The sequence below is a fragment of the Zonotrichia leucophrys genome, chromosome 4 (assembly GCF_028769735.1).
Source record: "Zonotrichia leucophrys gambelii isolate GWCS_2022_RI chromosome 4, RI_Zleu_2.0, whole genome shotgun sequence".
In the NCBI taxonomy this organism is placed as follows: Eukaryota; Metazoa; Chordata; class Aves; order Passeriformes; family Passerellidae; genus Zonotrichia; species Zonotrichia leucophrys.
In genome coordinates, this window is record NC_088173.1 from 13,324,508 (window position 1) to 13,345,648 (window position 21,141).

General features: G+C 39.9%; 2 protein-coding genes across 2 annotated transcripts; one reads left to right on the forward strand and one right to left on the reverse strand.

Annotated features, from left to right (window-relative positions):
- The first annotated feature begins 3,031 nt into the window (after positions 1–3,031).
- UFSP2 (UFM1 specific peptidase 2) lies at positions 3,032–19,203 on the forward strand. Its single transcript, XM_064710529.1, has 12 exons — positions 3,032–3,151; positions 5,267–5,345; positions 7,122–7,302; positions 7,385–7,451; positions 7,774–7,931; positions 8,733–8,925; positions 10,377–10,523; positions 11,154–11,318; positions 12,860–12,984; positions 14,567–14,643; positions 16,325–16,449; positions 17,804–19,203. Exons 2-12 carry the CDS (start codon positions 5,282–5,284, stop codon positions 17,888–17,890), a joined length of 1,389 nt encoding a protein of 462 aa, XP_064566599.1. The 5' UTR covers positions 3,032–3,151; positions 5,267–5,281; the 3' UTR covers positions 17,891–19,203.
- Positions 18,414–21,039, reverse strand: ANKRD37 (ankyrin repeat domain 37). Its single transcript, XM_064710530.1, has 5 exons — positions 20,892–21,039; positions 20,417–20,569; positions 19,632–19,723; positions 18,926–19,155; positions 18,414–18,656 (listed from the first exon to the last, which is right to left on the reverse strand). Exons 1-5 carry the CDS (start codon positions 20,916–20,918, stop codon positions 18,643–18,645), a joined length of 516 nt encoding a protein of 171 aa, XP_064566600.1. The 5' UTR covers positions 20,919–21,039; the 3' UTR covers positions 18,414–18,642.
- Positions 21,040–21,141: the final 102 nt, after the last annotated feature.

Consider the following 21,141-nt stretch of genomic DNA (forward strand, 5'->3'; position numbering starts at 1 on the left):
TCTTTTATTAGTCTGGATTTTGAGGAAAAGATCTTAAAAATATGGAAGAAAAAGTAAAAGCATAACACTAAAATGAGCTGCATTGTGGCAAAAAATAAGGAAATTCCTATGTCACTTGCAGTTTACAGTGGTAAACTCCACATCCAGTGGTGTAGGGATTGTTACAGACAGCAGAGCTTGGGCATTATTGCCAATAAGCTTTCTAACATATAGGACTGAATACAGCATTGACTTTTCCTCAAACATTATATCCACCACTACTGCAAGACTGGCAAATTTTAGTTAAAACACATTAAGGGATCTGATTAGTTCTGTAATCTCCAAGTACAGCTAAACCCCAGTCTGCTAAGGCTACATTCCTAAGAGGTGCAGCTGTAAGCAGTTTAATCAAAAATAAAGCAATTTTCCCTGTAATAATTTATATAGCAGAGAAGGAAAATGTGCAGTAGCTTAGGAAGTACATGTAACCTGTATGTTACAAAAAGGAAAAGCATTCATAGTGGAAGGATAGGGAGCCTGGAGCTTCCCATGGGAGCCATGGGATCACCAGTACTGTCAGCCTAACAAGCCTGAGCTTCTAGAAGCTAACTTTTCTGAATAGATTTTTCTTTTGAGAGATCTCAGGTGCTTCATCTTTGAGGCCAACCACCCAGCACAGTAAAAAGTGTGTAAGCATTTTTTGAAATAGTTACATTTTCCTTGCTCTCATCATCTTCCTCAGATGAATCAATGTCAGTCAAGTAAGTCAAGAGTAAAGAACACAACAAAAGGAAAACAGTGGTTAGCAGAGCACAGTGTAAATGACTGATGACAGAGCTCCAAACTGAAGAGCTGGAAAGTGACAGATTAAGGGGTGTTACTGTATTAGTTATCTGGAGTCACTGAATAGACATTTATGCATCATAAACCCATTTGAAAGTGAAATTAAAGTTTAGTCTAAAGGGAATGGTGTAAATTTAGCATCTTAAAAAAAAACTGTATCAAGATGAAATGCTCTGTGGAATGGAATATTATCCATTTAGATTTTAAGAAAAAGGACACTAATCAACTAATGAAGTCTTATATATTCCTTATACAAGATCCAGGCTTTATTTCTTACACTTTCACAGATATTTATTCCCATCTGTTTCATCCTTTTCCTCTTTTTTTGCCCCAATTTTTAATTCTCAGTGGAAATTATACCACCTTTTCTCTGCTTTTATTTTCTGCCCTGAATGCTTAGCTTTGACTCTGAATTTGTCTCAGCTGCAGGCAGCTTAATTATTTCTTCAAATCTTTTTCTCTCCCTAGACCAAAAATGTCCTTGGCTGCCGTTTTTCACTACATATGGTGAAAATATACAGGATAAATAAAACCAGTGTAAGCAAATTTGCAAGTTTTCTTAGATTTATGAACTTACACAAGAAAAGGGACAATGGGGATTTTATATAGCACCTAAGATAATGTGGTCCCATTCTTCTGACAACTTAAAAGTATTACTGTGGTTTCAGCTGGAACTGTTTGGTCACGATTGTGTTCTTGCTTAAGAGCTCCAAATAAAAAATGAAGGTCAAATTCTGAGTGTTAGAGCTTGTGTGGGATACTGCCAGATGTCTCAAAAAAACTATCCAAAACTAATAGATTAACAATATGTACAGAGCCAAGGTCTTTTCTGCTTTTGGTACTGCCACACTGCAGAGCAGACTGGGGCTGTGTGGGGGACTGGGAGCAGACACAGCCAGGACAGGTGACCCCAATTGCTCAGTATGTACAGGGGGGATGTCTGGAGTGATGGCTTTGTCCTCCCGAGTCACTGTTACATGTGATGGGGCCCTGCTCTCCTGGGGATGGCTGAACACCTGCCTGCCCATGGGAAGCAGTGAATTCATTCCTTGTTTGGCTTTGTTTGTGTGTGTGGCTTTTGCTTTCCCTGTTAAACTGTCATTATCTCAACCCCATGAGTTTTCTGGTTTTTACCCCCTGTATATCTGTATATAGACAAATTCTCTCCCCAGTCCTGCTGGTGGAGGACTGAGCGAGTGGCTGGATGGGGCTTGGCTGCTTCCTGGGGTGAAGCCATCACAATTTCCAACAGAAAGCTCTAAGAGATAGATATCACACATTAGACTTGTCTGGCATGTGGATGCAGAATAGAAAAGCTGTGGCAGCACAGCACTGCAGCAGCATAGCACCGATTAAATAGATTTTATACATTTTATTATGAAAAGCAACATGCTGGAACACTGTGTGCAATGGAAGGGTGAGCCATATTTTACTTGTGCTTAGCCTGTGGAACAGACAGCATGACTAAGTTTTAAAAAGCTCACAATTTTTTAGTTATTTTGGGGGAGGGCTTTTGCAACACGCTTTGGTTCACATTGTGTAAAACACATCATCACTTCTTCAGGCAACCTCAGTGCTGTTCTTCGACTGCTGGGAGATCCTGACATCGGGTAAGGAACCAAAGGGCAGGTGACAAGAAGAAAACGACCTGAGATGACCAAAAGCTGACCCTTGGAAACCGGTTTAAGGGTTCACTGTTGGAAGCCAGTTAGCATTATTTGCGAGGAGGACAGAAATAATTTATCATAAATTAAAAAAACCTGGAATTAAATTCTCACGGCACAGAGCATTTATCAAGGGATTCATGGGGACGACTTTTGGACCTCAGCATGCCGATGTGCCTGAGAAGTGCGATGGCGGATGTGGAAGCCTGGCCTGGAGGGAGCAGTAACGCGAGGCAGCAGCCGGGCCAGCGGGATTGCGCAGCGTCTCCCAATGGATTTATGAAATGACGAGGAAATAACAGCACCGCTGGGCAGCAGGCCGCTCATCCCAGACACGCTGGCGCTGAACGCAGCCACGGCTGCCCAAGGAGAGAACGCTCAGCCCCACGCACTCCCCGCAGCACCGCAGGGAAGGGAAGGCGGGTCATTCGGGGAAAACCCCGCGGCAGCGCGGCCCCTCCAGCCCGGCCGAACGGGGAGCGCTCGGGCCCGGGGCAGGCAGGCCCCGCCGGTACCGCGGGCCGGGCGGCGGCAGCGCGCGTGCGCCGGCAGACTGCGGGCGGGCCGGGCCCGCGGCGGCGCTGACGGACGAGGTGAGCCCGCCCCGCCCCGGCCCGGCCCCCTCCCGCCATCCCCGGGGAATGGACGGATGGGTGCGAGACTAGGTAGGTGGGTCGGTGGGTGTCCGTCCTCAGCGCGGAGGGGAGCGCCCCCGCCCGGGCCGAGCTGGCGGCGGGGCCGGGCTGAGCCGGGCGGGGCGGGCTGGTGTCCCCGCTGCGGGCACCCCGCTGGGGGCTCGGCCGTCGCGTTTGGGCCTCCAGCCCCAGGGGTACCTCGGGGGGAGGTGCGGAGCCCCCCCGATCCCCTTTCTTCAGTGCCCAGGCTGTGTCACACGGGGGGCAGGGGCGCCTCCCGCACTGACGCCTTGCTATAGCCCCTGCCATTCCCATAGCCCTTGGGGGACTCGGCTTGCCTGGCTTTAGGCGCGGATTTTTTGGAAGAGGTCATCAGAATGATGCGAGGCTCTTCTCGGTTGTGCCAAGCAATAGCACAAGAGGCCTCGGGCAGAACATCAGAACATGATGCCCAGGAAGTTTCACCTGAACAGAGAAAGCGCTTCTTTACTGTGCAGTGACGGCCCTGGAACAGATTGTCCAGAGACAGTGTGGAGTCTCCCTCAGTGCAGAGACTCAGCAACTGTCTGGACACGATCCTGTGCAGTGTGCTCTAGGATGACCCTGCTTGAGCAAGGACATTGGAACACATCACCCTAACAATAAGGTTGTGGTTTGATGCCCATTATGGGCCATTCAGTGTTGCGCTCATTGTCCTTGTGGTTCCCTTCCAACGCAGAAGGTTCTGTGATTCTGTGCCGCACTGTGGTTCTTTCCGATTTCACCCATGCTGTGATTCTGTGATGTCCATGATGAGCCACTATCAAAAGTAGCTGCTTTTGCAGAGCTTTTCTTTTTATTCATGAATATTATTCTTGCATAGCAATAATTCAAATAAAAACATTTGCAACAACCCAGACAAACATTTTTTTCATGTTCTGGCTGGGACTTTTGTGAGTCCCACACTCCAAGACCCTGTTAATGCAGATAACTGTGTTGTCTAAAATAATTCAGGATTATGCTTCAGGAGCCAAACTGTTTCTGGCACTCCAGAATCACTGAAACGTGAAAATCCTTCACCAGCAGATAAACTGTAGTAGATTATTATATTTTAACAGTCATGCATATCTTGCATATTTCTCTTTAGAATGTTTTTAATGGAAAGAAAATTAGTCCTATGTTGTGGTTTTTATGTTTCATGAGTAGGAATGGCATTGCACATGGAAGTGTCTCATACCTTGTAAGCAAACAGTTGTGCAGTAAGTCCTTCCAGAGGGTCCTAGTATAGTTATTTTTACAGGTGCTTGGTAGGGTTTTTCTGAGCAGTTTAAGCACTCTTTCTGTGGACTTTTACAGTGAGCAGTGCCCACACTCATCTGTCACCTTTTGTTCCTCTCTGTACTGCCACAGCTGTTTTTGTCTGGTACATTGAACTTGATTGGGGATTGATCTATCTGAAAAAGTCCTCTCTAAATAGAAGGGTGTCTTTCCATCTGCTTAAGCTGTGTGGTGAAGTTCATGTTAAAATATCTGCAGTGAGCAGTTAGGAGGACACAGAGCAGGGGCTTGGGAAGGGGGAAGAAGCAGCTGGTTGGTTTCTGTGGTATCATAAGCTGCTCTCCTGTCAAATGTGAAACTCAGTTCTAGAGGTTGTGTGTGACACACACATACTCCCCCCCTCTTTGTTTTTTTCTCATTTCCCTGAAACTGATTTCCTAACTAAGGAATGCATACTTGCAGATGTGGCTAATTACCTTTCTGCTCAATTTTGTCCTTGCTTTACTTGAGCTGGAAGAATATATATATATATATATATATACATATATATATGTGAATGTATATTATGGGAAACATGACATTTGGATTGAAACAATGAGACACAATGACATTTTATCTAAAGTATTTCTATGTGATAGAAGTGTAGATTATGGCTTTTTTTATAGAGGTAGGAAATGCGTTCCAAGGTGCAGTTGAGGTGCTGGTTGCAGCAACTGTGCGCTGCTGCACCACTCACTTCTCTGTTTATTCACTGGCCTTGTGTAACCTGAGCAGCTGCAGTAATTGCTGCTGTGCTTGCACACTCTGGTATAACAGCAGTCAGTTGTGGCTTGAGAGAAGGCATGTTGGAATGGCTGTTCATTTTCATTGCTTCTTTTTTCTCCTTAGGTAATTCTAGAAGCTATGGATATACTCTTCAGGATCAGAGGAGGCTTGGATCTTGCATTTCAGCTTGCAACGACTGACGGTGTGTCTATAAGACTGATTTCTTAATACTTACATTAACTTTTATTAAGAAACTATTATATTTATTTTCTTGGCATTTTACCAGATCTTAAATGTTCTTCACAAACCTGTAAAGATTACTCTTTATCTCTATAAATTTTCTGACACTCTTTTTCCAACCTGTGTTTTTTGTTTTAATTTGAAATAAATTTTACATTGACATTTTTCGTAATTTCATTTGCATATACATTTAATTGTGGATATGTAATTGGGATCACTTTTCAGCTTGAAGCTGAAGTTGACTCTGAAATTCTAAGCAAAGAGAATAACTTTAAGACAATGAATTTTGTTATAATTGGACTGTATTAGTAATACAGTTTTGAGACTGTGGTCTAATCTTTCCAGAGAAATAGAGAAGGGGAACGAGTTAACAAGTCACTCTAGTGAATTTAGGCAGGATTGGCTACTGCAGTTCATGTGATAGCAAGGGACTGGTCCATAAAGCATGAAGGGGCTCTTGTAGTGCCCCATTGTCACAGTAAAGTGTGACAAAGCCCCATTCTGCTCAGGAGGCCTGCTCAGGGCTCTCAGGGGCCATTGAGGTGTCACAGGGCAGGATGGGGAAGGAGGCTGTTTTTAGCTCAGCTGTCAGTCATTCTGCATTTTAAAAGGATGTGTCTCCAGCAGAAACACTGAATTCCATCTAGTGAACCTTGATAAGGAACTTGGGCTTATTTGAGTTCGTGATGTGGAGCAGAAATGTTGAATAGATTGACCTAATCCAAAACAGCATTTTGTGAGTTGCATCCTCAGAGAAGGGTTATTTATTTGGCTTTGTCTCTGGTGTAGTGAATTGTAACCACAGTGAAGCAGAGTGGTGGTTGAATTGTCCAAGTGCATGGTATTCACACCTATTGATGGGTAAATATGGTACCTTGTTCCCTTTGAAGGGCACTGAGCTTTTCCTTTTGGAGCAATTTTTCTTTGACTTTTCTAATAATGTAGTTTTTACAGATTTCTAGTGCAAAAGTTATATAATTGTGACTAAATTTAAGTTAATGCATCAGAGAGATACAGCATAGTCTTTGATAACTTGTTAGTACTGTATTCAAAGTAATGTTTTGTAACCCTCACAGTAAGGAAAAAAATGTGGCTAATGTGCCAAAGTTACTTTATCATATCCAACTGTGTCATATCCATTACAGGTTCAGGCTGTAAGGTGTGGGTAAAACACCCTACAAGTTCTGAAAGACAACTGTACATACCAGTAATAAAGTTTCAGGCAAACCAGACTGTGGTGTACAGCTTTATGTTGGCTGAAATTTGGTCCTCAGCTGGAATGTAGGCCCTGCTTTTCCAAAGATTAGTCTAGGTTTGGATAGTATTTCTGAACAATGATATGAGGTCAGAAACACATGAGTGACTCAAATTGAATATTTTCAGGATTTTTTTCTAAACTCTAAATATACCTAGAAATTTGTACATGGAAGTTTGTTTGCAGCCATAGGCTTGGTTAAGACTTATTAGATGTGGTGACAGCAGAGTAGAATATTCTTCTGTAAGTTTGACAGTATCTGAGAGAAACAGTACACTTTTGTTCAGGGAGGTGTGTGAATGTTTGAGACAGACCTGCTAAGTGAAATCTTACCTCAGTTTTGTTTACCCAGTCATTTTTCTGACCACAACAGCACTTGCATTTTTATTTCAAGTCATAAAAAATTCTTAAATGTGTGCCCAGCAGCTACAACAAAATGGTGAGAGAATTTTCCAGGCTAATTATATCCTTACTGTGTTTCAGAGGCATCAACAAAAAAGGCATTAGGATATGTTTTCAGTGATCTTGAAAACAAGCTGTCCTCCGAGGTTCTTGTATTCAGAATTTGCCACAGTTCAGTCTATGTGTGGCCTAACAATGGTATGAGCACAGTTCCAGAGCTGACTGACGAGTCTGCATGTAAGGAGATAAAAAAATTTATACAGTAAGTATGTTTAAAAACTGGGGGGGATGGTTAACAGATTAATTTCATCTTATAGAAATTTCTCTTTCTGTTGATAATTCAGATTTGATCAAGATGATGAGACCAAACGAAAGCTTGGCAAAAAAAAGGATAAAAAGTTACAGGATACGGTATGTTTCTAATATATAAGAAAAATATCATTTAAACATTTTTAGACTTGCCCTCCCTAGGCTTTTCTGTACACAAATTAGCATTGACATGACTTTAAAGAGTGCTTGTAAAAGCATTGAGACTCAACATGAATGCAGAAATCCACCTATGGCAGGTTAGCACATGGAAGTTTGTCTTCAACCTTACCAGCTTTTTTCTAACCCAAGTATTTAATTAATGAGTTTGATACCAAATACCTGCAATCTTACTTTTGCCTTCTTGGTTCTTACTTTTGTCTTCTTGTAGCTGGAGATGTAATATTGGTGTCTTTATTCTCTGCAGCAGCAGATAATCAATGTAGACCTCATGTTGGAAATGACATCTTCATTAGCTGCTCTGGCTCCAGTCATTGAAAGGGAAAAGAAGGAGCACCACTACATAAACATGACATTACCAGTTGATGTTGTTGTATCTGTTTCTCCAGAAGAGCCATGGGGAAAGTAAGTGTTATCCTGAGCTTGCAATTTTTCAGCCTCATTTCTGCTTTTTCTTGAAATAATAAAGTAAAACTATATTATTCATCAGTTTAATGAAAAGTACATAGTATTTTTGTGATGTAATTTTACCTGTATAAATAATAAAAGCTCATATAGACAGCTGTTAACTTCAATAATCTTGAGACATGATCCTTTTGCAGTCTATAAGAAATTCAGTTTATCAATGTCTGACAGATTTGATAACTCATAACCATTGCTTAGCAAAGAATTGAGAAAGTCAGGAAAATGTTCTAGAAATTTTTGTCTGTGAGGTGTATAAAAGTGAGAGTTGGGGTGTATTTGATTTGTAATCTTAGCCCTACATTTGGGGGTGCAGGTGGGTAGGTACAGATGGAAAACATTTGAGTCTGCCTATGTATTTTTTCCTTGAATTTTTTCCACAGGATTTGACTCTAAATGACACTAAATGGTGTGGATTTGCAAAAAAAAAAAAAAAAAAAACCCACACAATTAGTCATATGTTTAATTTTTATTTTGACAAATGCTCATACTGATTGTGTTTCTGATATGAGAGCAGGGTAGCCACATTTGGGAGGACTGAATCACTAGGGACTCATTTCTGTGTGCAGACAAGCTTTGAGTAAGGCACAGCTGGGCTCTGCCTTTTCCTGTGGGAGCAGAAGCACTGAAGTAGTGCAGTCATCTGACCAGGTCAGATGTGTATTTAGGTATTGCATAACTCACAGCTGTGAGAAAAAATCATTCACAATCACTGCTCTACTTCTGAAATATTGTACTTTGCAGGGTACAGAATCTCCTAGTGAAAGCAATTCATGGGCAATTAACTGACATGGAAAGATGTATCATGAAATATGTGAAAGGAACATCAATTGTGGTACCAGAACAATTTCATTTCATGTTACCAGGAAAAAATCACCTCGTGACAGTCTCATATCCTACGGGTATTTCAGATGATCAGCTGGAAAGTTACAGAAAGGTAAAGCCAAAAAATAGTAAAAGAAGTGGATCTTTTAATTACTGTAATTGAAGCAGTGGTAGGGCTTTCCATTTAGTCAATATAGAACAAATGCTAGCAGATACTGCTGTATTTTAGATTCATTTTTATTATAACCAAAGCAGTATACTGAATGGACACTTGATTCATTAGAAGTTATTTTACAGAACGTGCCAGATCTCATTTTTGTGAGGGAACAACAGAAACTTTAAAAGTACATAAAATTTGGTTGATAAATATTTTCTCTAAATTATACTTCCAGTAAAGTATTATTTGAATTTCTCCCTTTTTTTGTTCTCCTATGGTAAAACATTATTTTACTTTGGGTGTGTTACTACATTCAGCTTTTTACATATGTCCTGAAAGGCTTATTGGGGGTTTTGTTTGTTTTGGTTTCTTTCTTGGGGTTTTGTGGTGTTGTGGGGTGTTTGTCTGTTTGGAGGGGCTGCTTTTTGTAGCTTGCAGTTGACCAGACTTAGCTAGTTTTTGGCTGGTTTTTGCCTTTGGGTTGGCACCTATAAAAAAGAATATGGATGAGGTGGAAGAATGTTGAGATGTTCCAGTCCTTTCAGATTGAGACTGATACCAGTCTAGGTCACACAATTGCATGTACTGAGAGCAGGGAAAGAATATTGTGCAGCTTAGAGGTGTAGAAACTGGGGACTTTTTCTGTGTGAAGCATTACTGGGTATATAAAACCCAATCTAGCCTTGTGTTTGCAGAGGCCTCAGGCACTGGTGGCACTGCCTGTGTTTCCTGCTCTCTCTCTGCAGTTGGCTCTAACCCACTGCTGGGAAGTGTTACTCTAGCTCCTCTAGCTGGGTTCAGTGCTGGGTCATCTGCCTAAAATGCATTACCTGTGTTACACACATTATCCTAGATGATCTCATCACACCTTTCACTCTTAAGCTCTGTGAAATAAGACAATATATCTCTTTAAATGTGGCTGCTGTGTGGCAAACAGAGCTTAAGAGATTTTAAAATAGACTGAATCTGCTTGAACCATAAGCCCAATATCTTTACTTTGTGTCAGTACATGTTATTTGTGTGCTCCAATATCAGTTAAGATTATAATTGGGTGTGTGTATCTACATTACTGCCTAGATAAAACTGTAATCCTTTTCTATGATGGTGTATTTTATCAGGCTTTCATAACAAATCTGTTACTCATGGTATTTCCAGTGGGGCCCCAGCAGCAGGTGTTATGTAACAGGACTGCAGAAAGTAGTGGGTCCTTTAGAAGGGAGGTAAGCCTGCATGAGCTTCCCTGCAGAGGAGAGGTCTAGTAGTAAACATACCTGCTGAGTGTTTAATTAAGCCTATTTTAGTAATTTGCTATTAAAAGTATGTCTTTATTGCTGCTTACAATGTGGTCTTTCTTTTAATCCAAAACATGAATTGTGTTTCTTATTTTTATTTGAATTTGCATGTAGGAATTGCATGGGTTATACAATCTGCCTTGTGACAGACCATATTTCAAGAGAGCAAATGCTTATCATTTTCCAGATGAACCATATAAAGATGGATATCTCAGAAATCCACATTTACATCTTAGTTCACCTGGCATGGAGTCTGGTATGGTAAGTTTAAATTGAAACGTTTTGCAGAAAGTACCTTTTTATTTTAATTGAGATTTTTTTATTGAAAGAAGTAATTTAGATAGTAAATGATGTGTAGATAAGAAAGTGAAATAATTGGCTTGACCTTTTAAGCAAAAGGGCTTCTCTGCACAAAATGGCATTGCTTTAATTTGGATTTTCCTAAGAAATAATAATAAATTGGATTTTCCAGGGAAAATAATGTCCATGATTTTAGCATGTATTCTAAAAATTTTATCAGAACCAGGACAAGAAACTAAAACTAGGAACAAAGAAGTTTAGGAGACAAAACCAGGTGGAGTAATCATGAGTGAATAGTGACCCTTTGAATCTTCCAAAGAATTGCAGTCCCCAACTGCAATCTTTACGGGGCAAGTGCCAGGTGATATGACTTCTCTGCAAACTGGTGCAAGTGTGATGAGAAGCTTGTATGTTCTCCCCTCTGTGCAGGTGTGTTTAGTGCAAGGTGTGTACAGTTACCTGTGTGTTCTCCCCTCTGTGCAGGTGTGTTTAGTGCAAGGTGTGTACAGTTACCTGTGTGTTCTCCCCTCTGTGCAGGTGTGTTTAGTGCAAGGTGTGTACAGTTACCTGTGTGTTCTCCCCTCTGTGCAGGTGTGTTTAGTGCAAGGTGTGTACAGTTACCACCACTACATGCAGGACCGCATCGATGACAGTGGCTGGGGCTGTGCCTATCGCTCTCTGCAGACAATCTGCTCTTGGTTCAAGCACCAAGGCTACATGGACAGACCTATACCAACACACAAGGAAATTCAGCAGGTACAGAACACTTAAGGAGATTATTTTATGCTTATTGTCTGTAAAGGTTTGTGTAGATTATGTTTTAAATATCAAATTCGTACATTTTAGAAGATATTTTTTGTCCCTTAAATTGGACTGGTGGTTCGGAATTGTTTGTTTTGGGTGACACTATCTGTAGAATAAGATACATTAATGAAATGTTTCCTTGGAATAATGTTATATTAGAAGTTGTGATATGACATTTTCAGTGTTTTTAACACACAAGGAAATTCAGCAGGTACAGAACACTTAAGGAGATTATTTTATGCTTATTGTCTGTAAAGGTTTGTGTAGATTATGTTTTAAATATCAAATTCGTACATTTTAGAAGATATTTTTTGTCCCTTAAATTGGACTGGTGGTTCGGAATTGTTTGTTTTGGGTGACACTATCTGTAGAATAAGATACATTAATGAAATGTTTCCTTGGAATAATGTTATATTAGAAGTTGTGATATGACATTTTCAGTGTTTTTGTCAAATGAAAAGAACAAAGAACCCAATGTGTCATGCTAAAATCAGTTTTAAAACTGGCTGTCATATTCAGTGACAGCTGGATTAGTTCCCAGATGCTACACAGGAATTTACTGACAATTTTTGCAGCTTTGCCTCTGACAGTAGTGCACTTTTCCTGATTTTTGAACTCTCCTTCACTTCTTTTGCTGTTTTGAATTTAAATGCATACCTGAATTGTTCGTTTTTGTTAACAGCACTGAATTAAAACTGTAGGCTTGTAGCTAATACCCATACTTGGGTATGCCTGTCAAGGAATACTGCAATTACCTTCTGTCTTCTAAATATAATTCTTCATGTTACAGTTATTTACTGAACATTTTTAGTAAAGTTTAATTCATTCCATGAAAGTACATTCATTATGTGTAGCAGGGATGTGAACACTAAAGGTAAAACCACATTTCCTGAACATTTCTCAATCCACACCTGAATGCTATTGAAATCTGTGCATGCCTGTAGCATATTTAGGCATCTAAAAGAGGGCAGTAGCCCTCAGAAGACCTTTGGGCTTTGTGTCCTGAGCAGAAAAGGTCCCTCTCAAGTGCTGAATGTAACATAAAAGGCTCAGAATGAAGAAGAGGTTAAAATAAACCATAACCTGTGACATGGATCAGTAGCCTCTTCCTCAGAGCACTATTTTATGGATGCTTTCCTGAGTGCTTTGAATAGAAATCCAAGCCTTTCAGTCTGTGAAGTGGCTTCTGCAGTGTACAAATAATGCACTCCATTATTAAAGAGCTCAGAGGCCCCCCTCCCAGCCTGAAGTCTGCCTGTGGACCTGGGATTGTAGTCTCTGCTCATGGACACAGTTCTGCATTACTGCTCAAAGGGACATTTCCAAAACAGAACCACAGTGAATGATTTCAACATCCACTGGTCTGCTTTTCAACAGCTAGGTTCAAAACACATGTCCATATATATAAAGCAACTTTGTTCACACAAAGTGGTGGAATTCCCTACTATATGTTGTTGACATTTGGGTTTCTTCCTCATTGTGATGTTGCAAAGGCACTGGTTGATGCTGGAGACAAGCCTGCAGCGTTTGTTGGCTCACGGCAATGGATTGGTTCGATTGAGGTGCAGCTTGTTTTGAATCAGCTTTTTGGAATAACATCCAAAATATTGTTTGTCAGGTAAGAATCACTGCCTGTTTAGTAGCTTGGTAATTGCTAGAAAGACTGAATGCCTTAAAATGCAAATCACGATGACAGTACATGGGAGAAGAGGTATAATTAAAGAAGAGGTATAATTAACCCTCCATTCCTACCTTTAGTTGTACTAAGTGCTCATAGATGAAGGTAGAGTAAAATTTCTTGGGAGCTTTCAGTTGCACTTTCCATTTTCTATAAATTGCTTAATAATATGCAAATTGCCCGGTTTTATAAAGCTATGGTCAAATGCTTCCACAAGAAATGTGGCTCCCATTGGGTTTGCTTAATCTATAAATTGCTTCATGATATGCAAACTGATATGGAATTCAGCCTTTGCACCACAATTTTTGATGCAGGCACACAGTCTGATGTCCAGAGAGAACTGAATGTACACTAACAAATAGATTATTACTGCAGCCACAGACCTAACTTGTGAGTTTAGGATTGAGGCAAATTGTTGAGAAGTCTGGAAAATAATGTTCTCCTTTATGAATTTGTGTGACAAATAAAGCAAGGAATTTGTTTCCATTCTGACAATCTGATGCTCTCATACACAGTGAAGGACCCTACGAAGATATTTGGAACAAAAAGAATAGTCTTTAGCATTTATCAGAAGAAAAACTGTCATACTTTTTATAATTTAGGAAGCACTAAGCTGACTAATAAAACCCTGAACATTTCATAAATACCGTCATGAAATTAAGAACATACACTAACTGTATGTGTGAAAATACAAACCAAAATGCTTTTCATATGTTGTGTTTATTTAGAGTAAACGCACATTGTAGGTACTCTAAAAGAGCATAGTGATGGGGATGCTTAATGGTAGGAAAATATTTCAGGTCTTCAATATTTTAATCTTTTTTTTGTTCCAGAGCTTGTACTTGCAGAGGATTCACCTATTATTTATAGAAGCTGTGAAGATTTTTATTCCTGCATATGAGAATATAGAATACACTCCTTTCTGAACTGGGTAGAATTGCTCATAGTGCTGCTACAAGGGAGCACCAGTTTTTCTCAGGGTTACAAAAAACCAACATCAATACCATGCTGGGAAAAAGAAACAATCATGCAGCTTTTTCAGTTGGTCACTGGCAGGGGATAGCATTTTTGTCTTGGGCTTATTTCCAGCAAGCATCTTTAATTCTTTATGGAAATAAGACTTCACAGCTGCACCAGCAACACTGCTACTGCAGTATTATAATAAATTATATTATAATACTGCAGTATTATAATAAATGCATCATTTCCCAGTTTTGTATTCTGTCTGCGTGTAATCCATTCCTACTTGGGGAGTAGGCACACAGACTTTCACTGGGTTTTAAAAAGATTAGCCACTATATGAAGAAATAAAAAGACAAGATATCAAAAATGTCTGTATTAATATCCATGCCTAGCAACTAGACCTTGTGATAGAAAATATTTTTCAGATTTTCTCAGGAAGTTTAGAAAGGAATAATCCAAGTGACTTCCTAATCAGTTATCCATGCAGAACAAGTATAATGGACAATCGTGAAGTAAGTCTAGTGAGAATGACAAGTCTCTTCTTGTTTTTCTTACCTAGCCAGGGTTCTGAACTAGCATTGCAGGGAAGAGAGCTTGCTAATCATTTCAAGACTGAGGGAACTCCAATTATGATTGGTAAGTACTTGAGTGTTGAAGAATACTAATGAAAGTGCATGGCCTCCCTGTGCTGAATTTCATTTCAATTAGAACCCATTTAATTTACTGTACAAAAGTTAATCAAAACTGTAGATGGATTAAAAATTACAGTTTTCCCAAGGTAGCCTCAAAAATTATAGAGTTTAGTCTGGCTGGTATATTTTTATTTGGTATTTCCTTCAAGCTCAGTTTTAAACATGGAAAAAAAGTCAGTCTAAATGGTGTTTTTATAAATTTCTGTTAAGTCAGAACTTGAGCTGACTTCCATTCTCTACAGGAGCAGAAGTTCATAAAGTTCCCCAAAACTTTCCCTCAGAGAGGAGTACTGTTTTTCTGGCTTGGAAGAGAAGGGCATTATCCAAATTTGTTTTAAGACCAGTTTTAATAATGTGAAGTATTGGTATGATAACTGCCATTTGTAAAAATACTGCAGCATTAATTGAACTGTTTTTTCCATGTTGTGTTTTAGGAAATTGGCAATATTGATGTTATTATTTTCAACTTTAATAACATTAATTAAAGCAATTTTTCAATCTGTATTTGTCATTCCATAATACATTGTAACTTTCTCAAAACAGAGGTGCCAGAAGTCCAGACTTTGGTATGGTGGTGGTTTAGATTAGAGATTAGGAAGAAATGTTTCCCTGTTGGACACCAGAACAGCTGCCCAGAGTGCTTTGTGGATGCCCCAAGACCAGGGGCATGGCCCAGGGCTCAAGGCCAGGATCAATGGCGCTTTAAGCACCTGCTCTAGTGGGAGGTGACCTCCCCATGGCAGGGGGGTTGGAACTAGGGGATACTTAAAGTCCTTTACAACCCAAACCATGCTATGATTCTATTAAATATTCTTGGCCTTTCAGCAGCCTTTTTGTCTGAATTTCAAGAATGTAGAATCCTGTATTGAAAAATCTTTTAGTACCCTTTGTACTGCGCTCTTGTAGGTTGGTTTAATTTTTGTTGTCATTGGAGGGCTGGAGTTGGGCTTTTTGAGGGTAGGAGATTGGTTTTGCTTGTATTCTTCCAGGGATTTTGCAATCGCTATGTGCCGTGTTGGAGTTATTAGTACAATATTGTGGGGAAGTAAAATATTGCATGTTCTCTGAAAGAAACATGCAAGAGTTGACCTGTGCCCATCTCATCAAAATATCCCCTTTTCCTGTTTGCAGGCTGAGGAAAGGGAAATCAGAATTTACTATTCTGCCCCTAATATTCATTGATGTAATACAGTAGAAAACAACAGATAAACTTCATCCAGGAATTCTGATTTCTCTTCTAATTTTAGTCCTTTTACAACCATGAAATTTTGCAGATTTCTTTCCTACAGTTAGGTTTCTTTAAAAAAAGTTCAAAAGAGACGTTTGTAATATTCTTGACTTCATCTGGTGGAAGTGCTGAGGATTTAACCTGCCTTGCTGACTTGGAAGAAATTTGGAAAATACATTCTCTACTTATTTTAGTTACTACAACTAACCTTTCTTAGATGTAGTAAAGGTACATTGTTTAATAATGTCAAGAATCTTATGAAAGAAACACTTTCAGAATCATCTTGATACAAGCTAATCTGTTAATAGAAGGTGTTGATGTACTTTTATTTAGACCTTGCACGTTAAATCAATCCCAATGAAAAAAAAATTAGCAATCTCTGTTTCTCCTGTTTTAGGTGGAGGTGTTTTGGCTCACACGATATTAGGAGTGGCTTGGAATGAGACTACAGGGCACATTAAATACTTGATTCTAGACCCACATTATACCGGAGGAGAAGATCTGCATGTTATATTGGAAAAGGTGAGGCTTAATGCACATACACACTCACACATTTATGTATATACATGTATTTTGGCATTAAACATATAATGTCCAGACAAATACAACGTGGCCATTCTATGGCTTCTCCATTCCCTATGGAAGAAGCACTGACCCCACTTAACCTGCATACTACAGTATGCTAAGTATTGGCAATTTCTGAAACTTAGTGTCTTTGGAGATGGATCAGATCAGAAACTACAGCAAGTCATACTATAAAGAAATGTTCTTTATTTTATATGAATTCACCCATCTTCCCTTTTACCCAGGAGTATATACCATAAATGTGTTTTATATTTTGAATAAAACAGAAAATTCTGTTCAGGCTGTAAGATGCTCTAAATGAAAGAGAAGATAATTTATTTTAAATATTAAAAGTTATTTTAAAAATCCAGCAATAACCATTCTCAGATTAGGCCTTTAACAATGATCAGAGGGTAGGTACTGAATTGTTTTGAAAATGTGGAAAAACTACAGAGTGCTCAGGGGCATGTAATGTCATTTCCACATTTAAAGCCACTAAAAGGGACGACACAGCATGTTACAAACCAGTAAATATAGTGTCAGAAATGTAAACTCTTAAAGCAGCTGAATCATCCTGTAAGTGCTAGGTAGTCAATGTCTTTTCTGTTTTTCATGTTTAGTTGGTAATAGTAACTTTTATTTCTAATTGATACCCTTGTGTAGGCCCAAAAAAAAAAAAAAAAAACCAAACAAACAAAAAACTAACAAATAAAGCCAAACAAACAAAATCCCACAAAAAAACCCAACAAACAAAACAAAGGAGCTCTTTAAGAAACATTTTACTGGCCTATAATGATCAAAGCTTGAAATGAACACAGGAAGAAACAATTTCCAAAGGATGTGTAGGACCAAGGGCTGTTAGAGCTACTAGCTGTTAGAATGGTTTCAGTGGTCCAGGAGGATAAAATAAATGCAGAACCCACTTTCCTCATCAAAAGTGCCTAGGGAGGAACTAAGGGAAACTGTGAGAATGATGGTGCTTCAGAATAACATTTGCCTCTCAGGAGCAGCAGAAGGTAGTGAGGAGGTGGGGATGGGGAGGACATGATACTTTCCAAGAATTAAGCTGGGGAGGGAGTCTTTCTGTAATGTGTTTTCCATTAATGTGTTTCCAGGCATGTAGAGAACTTTCTGAAAATTGTCATTGCATTCTACAGACACTTGAAAATAATTCATACAGCTCAGATTAGTATAATTAGTAAAATAGGAATTGACTCAATAGTAAAAAGCATGAAAAACAGAATTGGAATTTCTGTCAGGAAACCCAGATTTTGAAGTAGATTTAAAAGCTCTCTTGCTTTTCCTTGGACAGGGCTGGTGTGGCTGGAAGGGCCCGGAGTTTTGGAACAAGGACGCCTATTATAACCTGTGCCTACCTCAACGACCCAAGGCTATTTAAATTCACTCTCATGCTGAATATGCTGAGACAGAACAGTAGCTAAACTAGATAAAACTCTCCTGTTATTTATCAAAATAATGCTTTAAGTCAATCAAAACCCATTTGAAATAGAAATGTTGGTTGAATGACTTAAATTAAGAAACTATTTTTTTAAAATGAAACCTCTAGAAATAAGAGTTACCTGCTTTGAACTGTATTCCTTATAAATGCATCTATTAGGCAACAAATACTCTGTACTTTTCCATAGCACAACTTCAGGTTTATATAGTATTTCCTCTTCTGCTAGAATCTTTGTAGATTAAATGCCAAATCCACTTGTTTTAGGGAATTGTTTCATGACAAAAAGATAAAGTGTCCTCTGCCTTTCAAGTTCCACTTAGCCAGCTGTCTTGTCCATTATGAATCTGTTCAAAGGCTTTGTTTGTTGTTGGGATTCTTGATGAGGCATTTTAGGAGTGGGAAAAGAATGGCCAAATTTACTGAATTTTATTAATTTTTCTGTCATATTTACACAGAAAGAGAATTAATTTTTCTATGCTCATTTATTTATGACTGAATGAATACAAGTATTCCAGGAAAAAAAAAAAACTCAAAAATGCTTCTGTAAGAAGTAACAATAAACAAGCTTTCCTCCTTCTCAGAAGGAGACAATGTCCCAGCACACACATCTCACTGCTCGGTGTATCATCCAGTCACGGTTCTTCATATTCCCCTTATTTCATGTTGGAATTACAAGCTGTTTCTTCTGGCAGCTAGGAGACAAGATCTGTCATAGGGATAAAATAAGTCTGTAGCTACTTCATCAGTACATCAGTAAGAGTACCAATGATTTTTTTTTTTTTTTCTGTGTTGAAGTAGCCTCTTAAGTGGCATTCCACATATACTGTCCATTTCCAAGAATACCCTAAGTACCTATGCAAGTTCATCCTTACTAGGAGGCTCCTAAATCTAACTGCTCTAACACGTTTGTTTTACTTAGATGCTAAAAACATTTTAAAATATTCAGATTTGTATTAAACCAACATTGTTACACACCATCTGATCTTCTCCTCTTCCTGTTTATGGATCTGCTGGTTTCACTTTCTTGTTTCTGTGCAGTTGGATCCTCTCTCTGCAAGCCATGTCTGTCACTTAGCGAGTATCCAGACTGTCCTCTCAGTTTCATTGTCTGAGTGTGCTGAATTGTCCTGAGGAACTTGGCACATTCCAGAAAGCCATAATCCAGTGCAAGGTCTGCTGCTGTCTGTCCACTGTTGTTGCACAAGCTGAAATCCAGAATTAACAATAACCAATTAAACTGGAATAATGAGCAAGTGCTGATGAAGTGTTGATTTACGCAGGTGTATAAAAATAAGTACTGAGAATAGCGAGAACGTTTGTCAAGGATAGCATACAGTTCATACAGGGGGTTGGTATTAAATACAAAAAGGAATAATTATTTTGAAATAAATTTTTCATCAGACTATTACTGGCTTTAGCCTATCAGAAAGGCAAGGAGAGGGTGAGATTATGATCAGGATTTACTCTCCTCAGTTATCACAGAGGCATATAGCTAAACAACAGCATGTGAGCATGTGGTCAGTGCTCCTTTGGTGTTTATGTCAGTTTTTCATACTCCTGTGGCTATAGCCATGCTATATTTGCAGCCTCAGCATGTGTGTTCTGAGCAAGTTAAAGGTACTCTGTAAAATGCACATCCTTTAATGCTCTTACTGAAGTTAGTAAATGTCATTCAACTTACTCAATTTTAGCATCACCAGCAACAAGGAGAGCAAGACATTCCAAACTCCCAGCTTTTGCTGCTTTATGTATCGGGGCTTCTCCAAGGCAATCCTAAAAACACAATTTATATATAACAGTCATTTGCAAGAAGAGGAGTAGGATAAAGCTGTCTTGTTCTCACAAATGACTCTTTATGTACACCAGTCTGTTGTGAGCTGGGAGATTAAAGGAATATAGCTAGGATAGTAATGGTAACTACCATTAAATGTCTAATGTATTCGTCATCACAAAGCAGAAGTGCTGTCTCCTGCAGTATTCATTGTTTAACCTTTGCCTTCTAAAAGATAACTTACACAGAATACTCTCTACAAGATTAACGGCATCTCTTGGCACCATTCAGGGATTGCTGTGACCAACAGCTTGCTACCAGCTCAGAGGTATAAGAGATTCAACTCAGCAACTCGAGTAAGAATCCTTTCATTTACTCGAAGTAGGGACAAACTTTTGGAGGAAAAATAAATACTCAAGTTGCGTAAAAGAATTAAGTTGTTTGGACGTCTGCATGCAGCACTCTTAAGTGTGAAAATTAAATTATACATTGCAAGTGAAGTTGCTAATGCAATATAGACAGGATTTCTGGTTCATGCTAGAAGTTACTCTAGAATAAGCCACCCTAGATATCTCACGCAATACAACTGAGTTTAAAAAAACCCTCTCTTAGATAAAAAGTGTGTCAATAATATTAAGTGAATTTACTGACATGCCAGATTAGAAGTGGAAGGAATAAAACATAGTGTTTTTTACCTGTTGGTTCAAATTTGCTCCTGTCTGCAGTTGCCAAAGTAGGAAAAAAGCTTCACCACCACAAGCAGCCAAGTGAGCTGGAGACTGACCAGAGGCATCTGCAGGTGCATTCACAGCGGTTCCCGTCTCAAATAGGTTGCTGAAACTACCAGACTGAAACAGGATAGCAAAAGAAATGTTACTGCCAGTGTAAGCCACGGCAAGTCTCAGAATACTGCATCACAGCAAAAAACATTCCCCATGCAAATCATTGGACCTTCATGCTCCTTGCAACTGCCTTCTAAATATTTTCTTTTTTAAAGAGCAGTGCAAGAAAGAGTTTGTTGGCGTTTAATCTCTTAACCAGAAATACCGATCGACAGGGTTAGTGCCCCAGCATTAACAGCAGCAGCTCCAGGCAAACCAACCCCTCATTCACTTCCGCAGCCGGGCTCCCGGCAAGACAGAACCACAGCCAGAGCGTCCCAAGCCTCACCTCGGAGCTGCAGTCCAGCATCAGCATCGCTTCCCCTTGCTGGGCGCGGGGCTCTCTGTCGGGCTGTCGGGGCTCGGGTTGTCGGGGCCGGGCAGCGCGGCGCGGGTCCGTCCGTGCCCGCCTCCCCGGCGGGCTGCGAGCGCCGGGCCCGCGGCCCCGCCCGCCCCGCCGGCCGCACGTAGGCAGCGGCAGCCGCCGCCCAATGGCCGCCGCGAGGCTCCGCGGGGCCGCGGCCGGGCCGGGGCTGGCG